This window comes from Bubalus bubalis, chromosome 4, assembly GCF_019923935.1.
Source record: "Bubalus bubalis isolate 160015118507 breed Murrah chromosome 4, NDDB_SH_1, whole genome shotgun sequence".
In the NCBI taxonomy this organism is placed as follows: Eukaryota; Metazoa; Chordata; class Mammalia; order Artiodactyla; family Bovidae; genus Bubalus; species Bubalus bubalis.
In genome coordinates this window covers 56,064,151-56,080,294 of record NC_059160.1, presented here as the reverse complement: position 1 = coordinate 56,080,294, position 16,144 = coordinate 56,064,151, and the positions used below count along the sequence as shown (strand labels likewise).

Genomic DNA, 16,144 nt, shown 5'->3' with positions numbered 1-16,144 from the left:
ACCATGACAAGTTGACAAGTCATTGACAACCATGACAATGGCTTGACAAGTCACTGGGGAAAAAAAAAAAAAACGTTGAAGTTTTAATTGACTATCTGCTCAATGTGAGCCAAAGGCACCGTACAGCTTAGAAAATTTTGACCTGTACTAAGGCAGGTCTTAGATCAATAATAAGAAAGTAATAACTTCATTGTACCATGTTTTAAATAGCTGCTATTTCATTTTCATTGCACAATACATGTTTACTCTAAAATATGGGAAAATATATATAAGCCAAAAAATAAAGATCACTCACAATTCCACCACTCACTAAATAATCCTATTCCTTCTCCAGAGGATTTTTGCAACCTAGGGATCGAACCCTGGTCTCCTGCATTGCAGGAAGATTCTTTACTGTCTGAGCCACCAGGGAAACCCAATAACTACATTCTTGTGCTTATCATTCCAGACTTCTGGAATGATATTAAATATATAAAAATAATATATAAAAATATATAAAAATGATATTAAAATATAATGAATATTTACATACAATATAAATGTTCACACACATTTATTCTTTGTTAAAGAAAAGGATCATACTAAATATGCTGCTTTGTAATTTTTTTAGAAATTTAAAATATATTAAGTCCCACTATACCTACACTGGTCAAATGACAACTATTGCATTTTTTTCATTTCTAGTCACCATATTTGAAGAGAGTCATTGAAAATTTTGAGAATAGGAAAAAAGTATGAAAATGTTAGTTCTTAACATGCTCAGTCGCTAAGTCATGTCTGTCTTTTTGTGATCCTACGGACCATAGCCCACCAGGCTCCTCTGTCCATAGGATTTTCCACGCAAGAATACTGCAGTGGGTTAACACTGCCTACTCGAGGGAATCTTCCCCACCAAGGGACTGAAGCCTTGTCTCCTGTGACTCCTGCACTGGCACGCAGATTCTTTACCACTGGGCCACCTGAAAAGCTCCAAGGTCTTAACACCTGCTCTATTACCACGTGGTGATTGGTTGTTTAAATCTTAGAAAAAAATAGAAGATTCATAAGAAAACAATATAGCTAAATATTAGCTGAAGAACTGCCCTGGCAAACTAAACTACTTTATACTGACCCATAAAGCCAAATTAGTACCAACTGCTGGAAATTACAGCGAGGTGAATTTTAGCTCAATAAAAGATGAATATTTTAAGTAATTAGAGCCATCAAAAAATCGAGTGGATGGAGCTAGCCATTGCAGGGTTTAACAGAATTGCAGTAAGTAACTGGTAAAGGATGTTATAGGTAAATTCTCTAGGTAAGAAACTGGATGAAAAGACTCCTTTATATTTGAAGATTCTGTGATTCTAATGGAAAACTTACTATAGAAATTTACTCCTTGTTGAAGAAAATGGCAACCCACTTCAGTATTCCTGCCTGGGAAATCCCATGGACAAAGGAACCTAGCAGGCTACAGTCCATGGGCTCACGAAAGAGTCAGCCATGACTTAGCAACTAAACAATAACTAATTCACGATGATGAACATTTTTGTGTTCATTGGCGGGTATATGTCTTCTTTGACATAGTGTCTGTTTTCTTATAAATAACTGAAAAGACAACAAGGCGTTGGAACTTGAAAAAAAAGAGAAAGAAATTTACTCCTAGTACCATGTGAAGCCAAAGTGTTAGTCACTTAGTCAGATTCTTTGTGACCCCGTGCACTATAGCCTGCCAAGTTCCTCTGTCCATGAAATTGTTCAGGAAGAATACTGGAATGGGCAGCCCTTCCCTTCTCCAGGGGATCTTCCTGAAGAAGGGGTCGAATCCAGGTCTTCTGCATTGCAGGCAGATTCTTTACCATTTGAGCCACCAGGGAAACCTAAGGCCTTTAGAAATAGTCAACAAAGTGATAAGGAATTGGAGATATTTAGTCTTGATAAAGTAGGAAGAGGAGGCACTAAGACCTTAAAAGTGTTGTATACAGTGTTGAGATTAAATTTATTCTGGAAAGCCCCAAAATTAAAAACAAAATGTAGATGTTCAAGAAAGGAAGATTTCAGCTCAAGGGAAAGGAAGAATTACTAATAAATTAAAGCTTTCTAAAATGAAAAAATAACAAAGAAAAGAAATAGAGTCGAGTATTCCAGAGTTCTGTGAGAAATCACAGCACAATGATGAATACCAATGTGCTAAATGCTTTGCATTAATTTCTATACCCCATTTAACCCTTACAATAGCTCCATATGATAGGTATTCTTACTATTTCCACTTCATAGAAGAGCACAGTGAGGCTTAGAAACGTATTTACTCAAGGTCATTTTTTCACTTTTGCTGAAAATCAGTGTCAACCAAACATACCTGATTCCCCATTATACAGCTACTGCTCACTTAGTAGGTAATAAATAATCAAAAGCATCTTCAGAAAGAGTATCTACTGATTCTTCAAAGGGCAGTCATGAGTTGCTTTTTTAAGGATGTAAGGATTTTTAAATTATTATTCCTACAAAGAAGTGTTCAAATTAGACACATTGGCCATGTACTTTAAACTTTTGTAAATAAAACAGATTCAATGAATAAGACTTAAGGCAAGGTAAGGCAAATTTGAATCACAAAACTTAAAATCCTTGCCATTACTAGTTATGTGATCTTGGGCATGTTCTTAATCTTCCTATCTCTTTAGTCCATCATCTGAGAAATGAGGACCAAGCTCTTAAGGTTGACATAAGAACTGAATGAGATGATATACGCATTTAGCACAGAATCTGAGCCTATTATTACACAACACAAATAATAAAGTAGGGCAATGTTAAATCGCTTCAGTTGTGTCCCACTCTTTGTGACCCCAAGGACTATAGCTTGCCAGGCTTCTCTGTCCATGAGATTCTCCAGGCAAGAGTACTGGAGGGGGTAGCCATTTCCTCATCCAAAAGTAGGGCAGAGGAGTACCAAATCTATTCCACAATTTCAAAATACTTTAAAATTTTGAACTGTCTTTATGTCTGAAGGTAAAGAGATAATTTTCTATTATCTTGTAAATAAGCTTTTGATGACAATCATCTGTGAAATAAAATGACAATGAAATAAAGTATGCTTTCTTAGGAATTTCATTTTATGTAAAGAATCACCCAAAGAAGATAATTTCAATTCTCATTGTCTTCAAAGGCACTATTTCAGTTGTTTATTCAATATGATATAGAAAAATGGAAGTTTTAAGGTTACTGGTTTTGATTTTGCTATTTTACAACTTGGTTCAAACTACTCTAATGAACACACATTTTTAAGATTTTTTGTTTTGTAGTCTCACTGTTGAGCTACTACTTCTACCTCTGACAAAACCAGCAAAAGAGACAGCCTCTCATTCCAGAAGTACATTATAGTCACAATTTTCATGTCATAGTTGATGTTTATCAACACTAAATAGTTGCTATTCTATTCCTGAAATTTTACATTCTCTTTTTAAAATGACACAACTCAGAAGGCATTTAAAAGATGTTTAACTTCTATCACAAAGATAAGTTTTTTAAAACACCATTCATCTCAAAGGAATCAACTGAAGTTCTCCCTGCTCTCAAAGAATTCTTTAGTGTTTTTGTAAAGAAATTGATTATTTTTAGAAACCTCTTTCAGGATATCAGTTTCTAACCATAATGATATTTATCACTGACATGATAGCAAACATTTATTTCACCTGCAATTTAAAACTATACCCAAATAAACTGCTTCTGTATAAACTACCTGTGACTAAGGGCAATTACTAGATCTATAATCTGAAATTTGTACACTGTCTACCTGTGATTGAAAGTGAAAATTACTTAACAAGAGAGAGCACACAAGAGTCATCACTTCTAAATATTTATAAATATTCACCCCATAAATATTCATTGTTCCGAAGCGAACTATCATTTCAATAAAATGCCACTGTCAACAAGTACAGATGATCATATGTGGAGCTTTCTAAAATCCTATCAATTATTTTCCAACTAAATTCATTTCACCATAACAGGAATGTTCTCATTTACCTATTAGCCAAGACTGTAACTAACTGCATTATCTGACCACCACAACACATGAAAACTTGTGTAAAGAACACAATGTCATCATCCAAAAGTTTGTATTAAGCACTGGTCAAAAGCAGCAAAGAACAGTTTTTAAAACTGTTAAAAACCAAGAAAATCACTTGAGCTTAAAAAATTTTTACAAATAGAGTTAGACTTAAAAGATGTTTTAGGGTGAAGATGTGAATCATGATCGATGCCTCCAAAAACATCCAGGATAAACTGAATAGCTATGATTTTAGAAACTAAATAGCTTTCCTTGAATTTTATCTAGTGAATATTCTTCAGGCTTCCTCCCTCACAACTGATTTCATTTGCCCATCAAGTCACCGTTTAAATTAATTGTTTTTTCAAATATGTAAATCAATCCTGCTATTTCTAAGATACTGCCTGGTGAAAAAAAGACTGTGTGTGTGTGTGTGTGTGTGTGTGTGTTTCCAAGCAGTATTAAGTCTCACCTGGAACATCTTCACATTAAAAGCCCTCTACTATATTCCATATACACTTTCCCAATCCCAACCTGGCATTCTTCATCCTGAGATACAATAACCAAGTTTTACTCAGCCATGTCCAGGTGACTGAAAGTACTCCTGGGGCTGCCTAACCTGCCTCATCAAGTTTTACACACCCTGTACTGATGACATCTCACCAGAAGGCTCACTCTCTTCATTTTGTAGGATCATATCCCACAGCACAGCAAATGCCTTCTGCAAGAGAAGGGGAGCAGCAACCAAGGGCTGTGGCTTTTGCAGGATAATAGCATGCACGCAAAAGCTTCTCTGCCAATTTCATTTAAATAGCCGAAAAGGGAAAGGTGGGGCGGGGGGGGGGGGGGGGTGGTGCGGTGCGAGTAGGAGGCTGGATTCGAAACTGAAAACATGTAATAAACATTGATGGAGAGCGGGTGAGACGCAAAAAAATTCTTCCAGCAGCACTAGGGCTAGTGCATGTACAAGTTCTGCACCACAGCTCACAGAAAAGTAGCTACTGACGCATTGAAGGAAGGCTATTTTAAAATTACTCAAAGAATCTAAGGCATCTATCTGACAGGGAGGTTCATGCCTCCTCTCCATATACACATTCTGTTTTCCCACCTAATTTAAGAATGAATCGCTGGCAGCCACCAGGTGCAATAACCGTGAGGAGGAAGGACGTATTCATCACAATGCATAGCGAGGTGTGCAACCGCGGAGCCGGTTCCGGTCCTTACCTTAGCAGACTAGACAGGGGCAGGGGTCCGGATCCACCGCCCAGGATCCCTCCTTTCCTGCCAGACAGGAGTTTCTCCACCAGAGCCACATTTCCAGTGCGAGCAGCTTCCAAGAGCTCCTGGTCCTTCCCCATAGTCTCTCAACGACTCCCTCTGAGTCCTTTCCCTCTTTGGGTCCTCCTCCCCGCCCACCCCCACTCCCCACAAATCCAGAGCCCTCTCCGCCCCACCCTAAGATAATGCCAGAGCTCCAGCCCCTAGAGAGCCTGCAGCCCCCAGCCGGGAACACTACTCTCCGCTCCTCTTCGGGGCGCAGCTTTTACAACGAGGACCAGACCATGTCTTGGAACAGGGTCTGGCTGAGCTGGGAGCCGCGACGCGCCCCCACAGCCACTCCCCTTAATTCCCGAGGCCTCGTTCCCGCGGGTGGGGTGTCAGGGGGTGGGGACCGGGGATGCTTTTTGAGAAGCGGGAGGAGGATGCTGAGGAGTGAGGAGGTCGGAGGAGGAGGAGACGGAGACCGTCCTCGCCTGAGCGCGAGCGCCGCGAACGCCCGTGGCGGCTGCGGCCCGCGCACCCTCGCGCCCCGGCCGGGTTCTCCTCAGCTTTTGCGCCTGGCCCGCTCGGCGGTTAAGGAGGCGGCGTCCGCGGGCCGCGGCCCGCTGCGGAGAGGAGCGCGACGGCTACGGCTCCGGCGGCCGCGGCCCGCGCCGAGGCCGCGCGGTGCGGCTGAGCTGCGGCGGGCGCGTGCCGAAGGCGGCGGCGGCTGCGGCGGCGGTGGTGGCAGAGGCGGCTCCGGGCTCGGGTAGGGCGGGAGGGCGCCCGGGTCCGCCGGCGGCGGCGCTGAGGCCTGGCGCGCGGGGGGCGTGTGAGCACCGGCAGGTGCGGCTCGTGTGTCCGTCCGGGGGAGGGGGGGGCACGGGGGGCGGGGGGACGAGGTGGGGGCGGGGGGACGAGGTGGGGGCGGGGCGCCGGGACGAGATTCTCTCGGTTTTCGTGGGCGGGGACCCTCCCTCCTCCAGTCTCCTTGGGAGAGGTTTAACCGTGTGAGGACTGGAGTTCTCCCGGCCTCTGCTACTCCTCAGCCCGGCGGCCGCCGGCGCCACGCCTCGGGTCAGTCACGACGCGTAAGGAAAATCCTCCATGACCGGGATGCGAGGCTGGTGATACTGGGGAGAAGCCCTCCTGCCACCGCTTGTGTCGGTGTCCAGGCGACTGGACCGGCTTTTCGTCCGTCCGTTTACCTGCCTGAGACCTGCCCTTGTTTTAGTTTAGTTTCAGTGGCCCTGGCCGTTGCATGGTTTGTGACTGCTGCAGTTTTTCTAGGGTCTTTCATCAGCCCTCTATTTCAGTTAGGCTTTGAGGATCTGCTGACTTGTGGAAATACCAGGAAAAAGGCTCTCATTGAAAATTCCTCCACATTCACACTGGGAAAAATATAAATGAGCACGGATTAGAGACCCACTTTAATTTGCATATTCATCAGCAATTCATTGTGTATGGTTGGCTTGATTTTGTTAGCTGCTCTCCTTGCCCGCGATGGAGAGCACGCATTTCTGTTGAAACTTCCTGTAATACCCTGTGCTTTGCCTTGCCCTTGGAATAAACTTCATAAATGTTAACTTGTTGATAATCAGTTGGGAGGAAAGGGACATAAGAGGCACTTTCCTCACAACTCAGTGAACTGGATATTACTACCATATATCCATTTTGGTAATGAGTAAATATTGGGTCAAAGCGTTAATTAAATTTCTCAAGATGCTGCACAGTTAAGTGGTTGAAAGAATTGGACCACAGAACTGACTCACTGACTCCCAATGCACCTTACTGCCCCCATGAAAAAATTAAATGGACAGACAATAATGATCAAAGACATCTCGTGAGCAGTTACTAGCGACCAGGTACTATTCTGTTTTTCATCTGTTGTCTTAACCTTGTAACAATCCCATGAGATGGATACCATTTTAATCTTTATTTTAAAGATGAGGGAACTGATTAGCTCAAAATCATGGGGCTAGAAAGTGAGCCAAGACTCAAATACAGGACTGCTTGCTACAGGCAGAAATTTTAAGTAAATAATTGGGAAAAACTTAAAAGACATTCAGGGATAAGCAACAAGTGTAGTTTTTAATTTTTTATGAAATTTAGTATTCTGAGATTTTATTTGAATGGCTCAAAGTATTAGATATATTATGGCTAAAGGAAGTAGGTTTTGAGCTAGTGGTTTTTGTTTTTTAATCTGTTTTAATAGTAAGATGATATTATATATGATAATAATATGATCTCTGACATACTGGGACTAGCAGACCAGTTAAAGAAACAAGAGGTAAGGAGCCATTAATTTCATTTTGAAAATGGTATGGAGAAATCCTTCTTCCACTCTCCTAATGTTGCCACGTAAGCAAAACACATCTTTCCCAGAATAGACTGTAAGTATTCAGTTGGTCAGAGCTAAAAGTAACCCACAGTTTTGACAAGCAACAACAGTTAATCATGACTGAGTGATCAAGAGGGTTAACCCCCAATGGGAAAACCATTAGTAATGATTTACTAAAGGTCAGTTCCACCGTTTCATATACTCTAGTGGTATATGATACTCAAAGCCAGTTTTCAACTCCAAACTCTTTGTAGTTACATCATTGTTTCTTGTTGAAGAGGACACAGGTTTGACTGCATGCGAACTAACATGGAAACAAAAAGTGAAAACATTCTGCCAAAAATCTGAAGAGGCCATGGACTTCCCTGGTGGTCCAGTGATTAAGAATCTACCTGGCAATGCAGGGGACACTCCCTGCAGGGTTCAATCCCTGGTCCCAGAAGATTCCACATGCCCTGGGGCAACTAAGCCAATGCACTTCAAATACTGAGCCCTCAAACCTAGAGCCCACAGTGAGGAAGAGGAGAAGATAATGTCGCATAGCATCAAGTTAGCAACTGAGCTAAGATAGGATTACTCTGTGATTTAGGGAGTAGATTTGGAAAGTATCTGCTTTCTCTCCATCTTGAGCTCTACAATTACTCTGTGTAACTGGGACTATGATAAGTTGTGGGACAGAAGTTAGCAGCTCCAGGCTACAAAATACTATGAAGATATTAGACATCTAAATAGAACACCAAGTTCTAAGTTTCTGCATTCTATGTAAATTTGTCTCCTCATGCCTATATGGCACAAATTCTGCCCTTCATTATCTTCCTGAGGAGACCCAGACATCAAGTATGTTATCAGTCTAAATTTATGGTTATGAGTATTGAAGGCCATGGAAGGTCAATTACCCATCTTCTCCAAGTTCTAACCAACTGAAAGTAGACATAAGGAACCAAATGAGCATCACATTAGAGTATCATCAGAAGTTTCTTCCTCTCTAGGGAAATTTGATGTGAAAAAATAAGAGCTCCTCCAAGACCATCACGGCTTCCCTGGTGGCTCAGCAGTAAAGAATCTGCCTGCAGTGCAGAAGATGCAGGTTTGATCCCTGGGTCAGGAAGACCCCCTAGAGAAGGAAATGGCTACTCACTCTAGTATTCTTGCCTGAGAAATCCCATGGACAGAGGAGCCTGGTGGGCTACGGTCCATGGGATTGCAAAAGAGTTGGACACAACTTGATGACTTAACAACAAAATCATCACATCACATAACATTCCACCACTATCCTGCTGGTTCTATCATTAGCTTCCTCCTCTCTTAGAGCCCCCCTGCCTATGTGCTCCTACCTTTGAAAACCTGTATTCCCTACAGGTGACCCAGTACACATACCACTGAAAAATGTAGTCTTGTCTCAAAACTATTTTTCCTCACAGAAAGAAACCCCTGAAATTCCAAAAATAATTTTTCACCATCTCTTTTTATTTCCCAGTGAGGAAAAGGGCTAGCATCCCAATAAACCTATTATGCAATCTCTCAGAGGGGTGTCTAAGAAGACACAAAGAACACAGTATCCATTTTGGAATCTCATCTCTCAAGGGCTAATCTCAACCTACCTCATTCTTATACCCCATCCTCTATTTCTCTCTCTCTCCTACACATGGGTCACAGACTTTTTTGGTAAAGGAGCAGAGAGTAAATATCTTCAGGTTTATGGGCACCATCGCACTACACTCAGCTCACCATTGTAGCATGAGAGTTCGTGTGTGTGTGCTAAATTGCTTCAGTCGTGCCGACTCTTTGCGACCCTATGGAATGCAGCCCGTGAGACTCCTTTGTCCATTGGATTCTCCAGGCAAGAGTACTGGAGTCGGTTGCCATGCCCTTCTCCAGGGGATCTTCCCAACCCAGGGACTGATCATGCATCTCCTATGTCTCCTGCATTGGCAGGCAGGTTCTTTACCATTAGTACCACCTGGGAAGCCCTGTAGTCATAGGCAATATTCAAAACAAATGAGTGTGGCTGTGAACCAATAAAACTTTCTTTCTGGATACTGAAATGTGAATTGTGTATACTTTCCATGTGTCACAAAATATTCTTTTGACTCTTTTTCAACCATTTTAAAATGCAGAAACCAGTTTACTGGCCATATAGGCTATGGGTAGGACTTGGTCCATGAGCCATAAGCCTACAGATTTAGGAATGACTTATTCTAAAGCCCCTTTATGGGATTCTACTTCTTTGCTTGGCCTGATTGTTTAGAAGGGGGAGAAGGGCAGGAGCCTAGAATCAGATTATCCCCTGAGGCAGCCAAATATTCCCAGTTTAGGCATAAAGGGAACCCTTCCCATCAGCAAATCCTCTCTAATTCTCTTCTATCTCAAGGAAGATCCTTTCTTGAAGTGAAGACTTGTCACCAGAGGAGACATTTAAACTGAGGCTTGAGAAATACATGGCAAAGGGAAGCAGGAAGTGAAGAAAGAGTGTTCCATGCAGAAAGCTGTTTGGGAATCAGTAGGTAGAAGTACTCTCAGAACTAAATCCCTATGTCACCTCCTGCCATCTTTTTCTTTACCTCTGTTTCTACCTTGTTTTATTCATTCATATTGCCCAATCATGCTTGCATTGTTTATGAAAATTAAGTTTGTTATTGTTGTTGAATGTTTTTAATTTCAAAATTAAAGTATTTACAAACACTTTTTCTAAAAATAAAGTTGCTTTTTCACTTGTATATGGTCTCTGATTCCTTTTTAACTGATGATATTTGCCCACTTCAAAGGAGCTTCCCTCTTTCTTTACATGAAAAACACTAAAATAAATAAACCATGGCTTGTTCATTTTTAAATATCTATGTATACATTATGGATCAATGAATAGGGATGGGAGTTAGTTGCATGGAACAACTTAAAAACAAAGCTAAGCTGAATATGAAAAAAATGAATGGTTAATTCTAACTATAATTGTCCAGCATACATATGCTTTTTAATTCTCTTACACTAACAAAGAAACATGTGCAACCAATTCTCTATTTATTTGCCACAATCCAAAGTCCTCCCACCTTCCATATTCATGGACCAGCTTCTTCCTATTACCCAGCTGAGGTCCAAGCCCGCCAACTGGGGGACCAAGCTGGGCTGGATTTGCAGCCAAGAACAGAAGGGGAGTAATTGTGAGATTTTCCTGGACTCAGTAGCTAACATTATCTGACTAAATGTGTCATCTTCTACATTGGTACCTAAATGCTTTCCAAAGCACTTTTCCCACAAATTAGTTTTATAATTTAAATACACACAAACATACAATAGAACTATGGTCAGAAGACCTGGGTTTTGATCATAGTGCGACCTCTTCTTAGATTAGAAGCCTTCTAGAGCCATCAGTCCATAGAGAAGAACAATACATACCTTTACAAGTATGTCAGTTTGTTACCCTGCTGCAACAAAGTACCACAGACTGGGTGGCTTAAACAAGAGAAATTTATTTCCTCACAGTTCTGGAGACTACGGTCTGAGATCAAGTTGAAGGCAGTGTTGGATTCCTTTGAGGAGTCCTTCTTTGGCTTGTAATAGCAGTCTTCTTCCTATGCTTCACATAGTCCTCTATGTGCATATGTCCTAATCTCTTCTCATAAAGACAAAAGTCATATTTGGTTATGGCCATTCTAATAATCTCACTTCAACTTAACTACTTCTTTAAAGACCCCATCTCCAAATACAGCCACATTCTGAGGTACTGGGCCTTAGGACCTCAATATATGAATTTGGAGAGGATACAATACAGTCAATAAGAGGGTTGATGAATGTTTTGAGGATCAGATTGAATGAGATCAAAAAAGTGAAGATATTTGGCTCTTAGTAGATATTTGATAAATGCCAGTTAAATCTAAACAAGTAATTTTTAAAGTATCCATTTTATATCATTATTTACTACAATTTTATAGTATCTATATCTAATGTAATATTGTCCAGAAACATCTGATGTTGAAGATAGATTTTTTTTTAATTTTATTTTATTTTTAAACTTTACATAACTATATAAGAAATCTATACTTCTTATAGGGATGCACAACTGCAATCCTGTAATAAAGTAATTCAAACTCTTGAGTTAATTCCTTTGCTGCCTTCGAGATTCAGCAGTAACCATGGAGAAATTACTACCCTTCAGTATCCATGTGATCATACTGCTCATGAAAATCATAAAAATTTTCTCTTTGGGGGAGTTCTGAGTATTTTAAAGAAAGTGAAAGTGAAGTCGCTCAGCCATGTCCGACTCTTTGCAACTCCTCCCTCCATGGGATTGTCCAGGCAAGAGTAATGGAGTGGGTTGCCTTTTCCTTCTCCAGGGGATCTTCCTGACCCAGGGATCGAACCCTGGTCTCCCACATTCCAGACAGACACTTTAACCTCTGAGCTAATTGGACTTAATTTTCTTCAAGGCCCTGTATATAAAGAGTGAAAATTTTAAGTTTGATAGTTTGACTCAAATCCAAGATGTGTGTAAATGTGTATATATGTGGTTCCTATGCATGTAGAAAAACTGTAAAAATAGAAAAATCCTGCGTAATACTAATAAATACTTTAATAATCAATAAATACCACATCAATAAATGCATTATTACTGTAATTCATACATAAAAAATAGATGAAACTCTCAATACTTTTGAAGGGACTAGTCTAGGCAGGGGCTTCCCAGTGACTCAGCAGTAAAGAATCTGCCTGCAATGCAGGAGATCAGGTAGGAAATGGCAACCCACTCCAGCATGCTTGCTTGGGAAATCCCATGGACAGAGGAACCTGGCAGGCTACAGTCCAAAGGGTCACAAAGAGTTGAACACGACTTGGGGACTAAACAACAACAGTCTAGGCAGGAAAGAGAAAAGATAAGGACCTCTCCAATATTTTCATCACTGAATTACTTTTCTTAAAAACTATCAGCTGCAGTTTTATGATGATTTTTAGTAGCTATGAAGTGTTCATTTAATAAACAAATATCATGTATACTAATAGAAAAATACAGATATCACTTGACTCAAGTAAGTTTGCTCTATGATTCTTAGTGAAGGAGAACAAAGAAATCAATTACAGAACCTGCAACCTGAAACAAGCATTTCACTTGTATGTTTCCTCATGTTGGAATATGTTGTTTCAGGTGAAGGAAACTATGTGTAAAGTAGATGGCTGGAGCCCAACTTGATAAGAAAAACATTGTAAACACCTAGAGTCTAGAAAAAACAGAAAAAATGAAATTACTTTCTAGTATCTATAATTATAGAGGCAGCATGGAGAAAATTCCAGAGTCCAGGGAATTTGGGAAGGATAGGAAATACTGAGCAATTCAAACTGCTAGAGTAGGTAGGGACTCAGTGAACTACTTCTCTTAAAGTGAGATAAAGGTCAGCACATTAAAAACACCCCCCACATAAAACTTTTAAAACTCATTCTTTTGTATACTCTTCTCTAGATATACATCACTTATACTTGTAAGAATGTGACAAGATTAAAAAACAGAAAATCCGCTCCCATTCCCTTTCCATTTGGTCTTCACCTTTAGCAGCCCATGCCCCATCAGGGGAAAAAAAAAAAATCAAGTATTTCATTTGTCGGGCTTCCCAGCTGGCACAGTGGTAAAGAATCCACTTGCCAATGCAGGAGATGCAAGAGATCTAGGTTCAATCCCTAGGTATGGAAGATCCCCTGAAGTAGGAAATGCAACCCATTCCAGTATTCTTGCCTGGAAACTTTCATGGACAGAGGAGCCTGGTGGGCTACAGTCCATAGGGTCGCAGAGTCAGAAATGACTAAGCAACTAAGCACACACATTTCATTTGTCAAAGGAGGTACCTGGTAAATAACCTTTTATTCCTTGCTTTTGGCTTCCAAAATCCTGGGCCCTTAAGAGAAGGATGAGGCATTTCAATTCTGGAATTGAGGCTAATAGAGTTCCTCACCTCACTTCCTATCCTGGGATAGAAAATTGAGACCATTCACACTCATGGCTTAACTATTGGCACTGAGAACTGAGGTCACCTCCGTCAAAATGACAAATTTACTCCAGGCAATTATTTTCTAGGAAGACAATTCTATGAAATAGTAAATAATTTCACCATTTCCTTCAGGAACTTCTTAAAATAAGGTGTAATATTTCGTCTTCTCATTTTCCCATATTCTTCCTTCCCAAATTCTTCCAATTTTTTAAGCTTGCTTTATATTTTGAACTAAGAGGCAAATGATTATTTTCAAGATAATTGTCATGAAATAAATGGCATTTTGAAGGTAAGATTTAACTTCAAGTTATTTTATGTTATATTTAGCTAAAAGGAAAATTTTCTCTCCCCATCCCGCAATATTTTTTTTTATATACAGCCCTGGAATTTTTTATTTTAAATGTTAAGTGACTGTTATACATCTACTTAAATTACTTTTAATACAATTCACAAGCTATTATTCCTGAAAACCATTTCTGAAATGCATTGAAAGTTTGCAATGTGTTCATTTCTTTGTTAACAGAAATGCCATTATTTTGGACTGCTCCTAAAGTCATATAATTAGAAATTTTGGTCCAGAACAAGAAGTAAATAAAAAATGTATTCATCTAATAGTAGATGATAATAGTTAGAGGTGGCAAAGATGATGAAAAGTAATAAACAACTAAATATAGACATTCATTTTACATTTTTATTCCATGTGCAATTATTCTATTAATTTTAGCAAATAATACACTATATTTTTCAGTGACTTAACCAACACTTCTCTTAAAAATGTCTTTATAATTTTAATGTATAGACATTATGATCTCAAAATGAGCTGTACAAAATGTATTTTTATTATTTACACATTCCTGAATGTGTTACAGATGTATCAGATTAAGAGACAACTAAACTTCAAATAAATGAATTTTACTGTAAAGTTTACTATTAAATTCATAATCCCACAATTCATAGTCTGTTACTCAAATCATAATAAGTATCAAATTATTTATAGTATGATTAAGATTTTAAAATATTAAAACTAGACTGCACAAAGATAATTATGTTTTGTAGAAAATGGATTGGTAGGCTAGGCATTTTAAATCGATGCTTATCAGCAACAAATTTTTTGCTGAATACCAATTATCTTTTTTTGTTAAAAAACTCTCTTGAGGCTTAATGTATATACTTTTAAGATCATTTTGAAGCATATTTATATAACATAAAATTCACCCATTTTAAGTGTAAAGTAGTATGGTTTTAGTAAGTATATAGAGCTGTGCAACTACTACAGGAGTAAGCTTTGGAACACTTTACTCACCCTCCCGAAATCCCTCATTCCCCTTTGTGATCAAGCTGTACCTCACCCCCAGCCTCAAGACAAGCACTGGTCTGCCTTCTGCTGTTGTATTTTGCTTTTTCCAGGACTTCACATTCATATTTCCTATGTCTTTTGTGTCATTTATTTTTTCACTTGTCATTACATTTTTAAGATATTTCTACATTGTTCTGTGTGTCAATAGTTTATTTTGCTTTATTTGCAGTTGTATTCTGTTGAATGCATATGCCACATTTTGTTTACACATGGACCAGCTGATAGGTATTTGAGTGTTCCTATTGTTTGGTTACTATGAATAATGCTGCTATGAACATTTGTGTACAAATCTTTGTGTGGACATATATTTTCATTTACTAAGGTAAACCCGTAGGAGTAGAATCACTGGGTCATGTAGTAGGTGCATTTTTCAATTGTTAAGACACTGACAAAACTGTTTCCAGTAGCTGCACCACTTTGCACTTTCACTAGCAGTGTATGGGAGTTTTCGTTGTACCATATCTTCACCAACACTTGACAGTTCGGTCTTTTTGAGAAATTCTAATATGAGTATAGTAGTATCTTACTGTGGTTTAAATTTGCATGTCCTTAATGACCAATCATGGACAAGGCGATGGCACTCCACTCCAGTACTCTTGCCTGGAAAATCCCATGGATGGAGGAGCCTGGTAGGCTGCAGTCCATGGGGTCGCGAAGAGTCGGACACGACTGAGCGACTTCATTTTCACTTTTCACTTTCATGCATTGGAGAAGGAAATGGCAACCCACTCCAGTGTTCTTGCCTGGAGAATCCCAGGGACGGGGGAGCCTGGTGGGCTTCTGTCTATGGGGTCGCACAGAGTCGGACACGACTGAAGCAACTTAGCAGCAGCAGCAGCAGCAATGACCAATCAAGTTGGACATCTTTCTGTGAAGTACCTGTACAGATCTTTCCCATTTCTTAAAACTGAGTTCTTTTTATCATTGAGTTGTAAAAGTTCTAAATTAGATTTGGACACAAGTCCCTTGTCAGATATATGCTTTACAAATATTTTTTCCCCAAGCTGTAGCTTGCCTTTTCATTTTCTTAATGATATCAACAAGCAAAAAATTTTAATTTTTTAAGACTATTTATCAGTTTTTAAATTTATGGTTCATGCTTTTTGTGTGTTGTCTCAAGGTCACAAAGTTTGTCTCCTATACTTTGTTCTACACGATGTATGTGGTTTTGCTCTTACATTTAGGTCAGTGATGTATTT

General features: G+C 39.6%; 1 protein-coding gene across 4 annotated transcripts in view; it reads right to left on the bottom strand.

The window, feature by feature from the left end:
- Positions 1-5,845, bottom strand: part of ANKS1B (ankyrin repeat and sterile alpha motif domain containing 1B) — a 1,160,059-nt gene extending 1,154,214 nt beyond the window's left edge. For all 4 annotated transcript variants that reach the window (XM_025285022.3, XM_025285025.3, XM_025285027.3 and 1 more), the window contains exon 1: positions 5,243-5,845. In XM_025285022.3, coding sequence (XP_025140807.3) covers positions 5,243-5,376 — 134 coding nt within the window. In that variant the 5' untranslated portion in view covers positions 5,377-5,845. The remainder of the gene's footprint in view (positions 1-5,242) is intronic.
- Between the last annotated feature and the right edge of the window lie 10,299 nt (positions 5,846-16,144).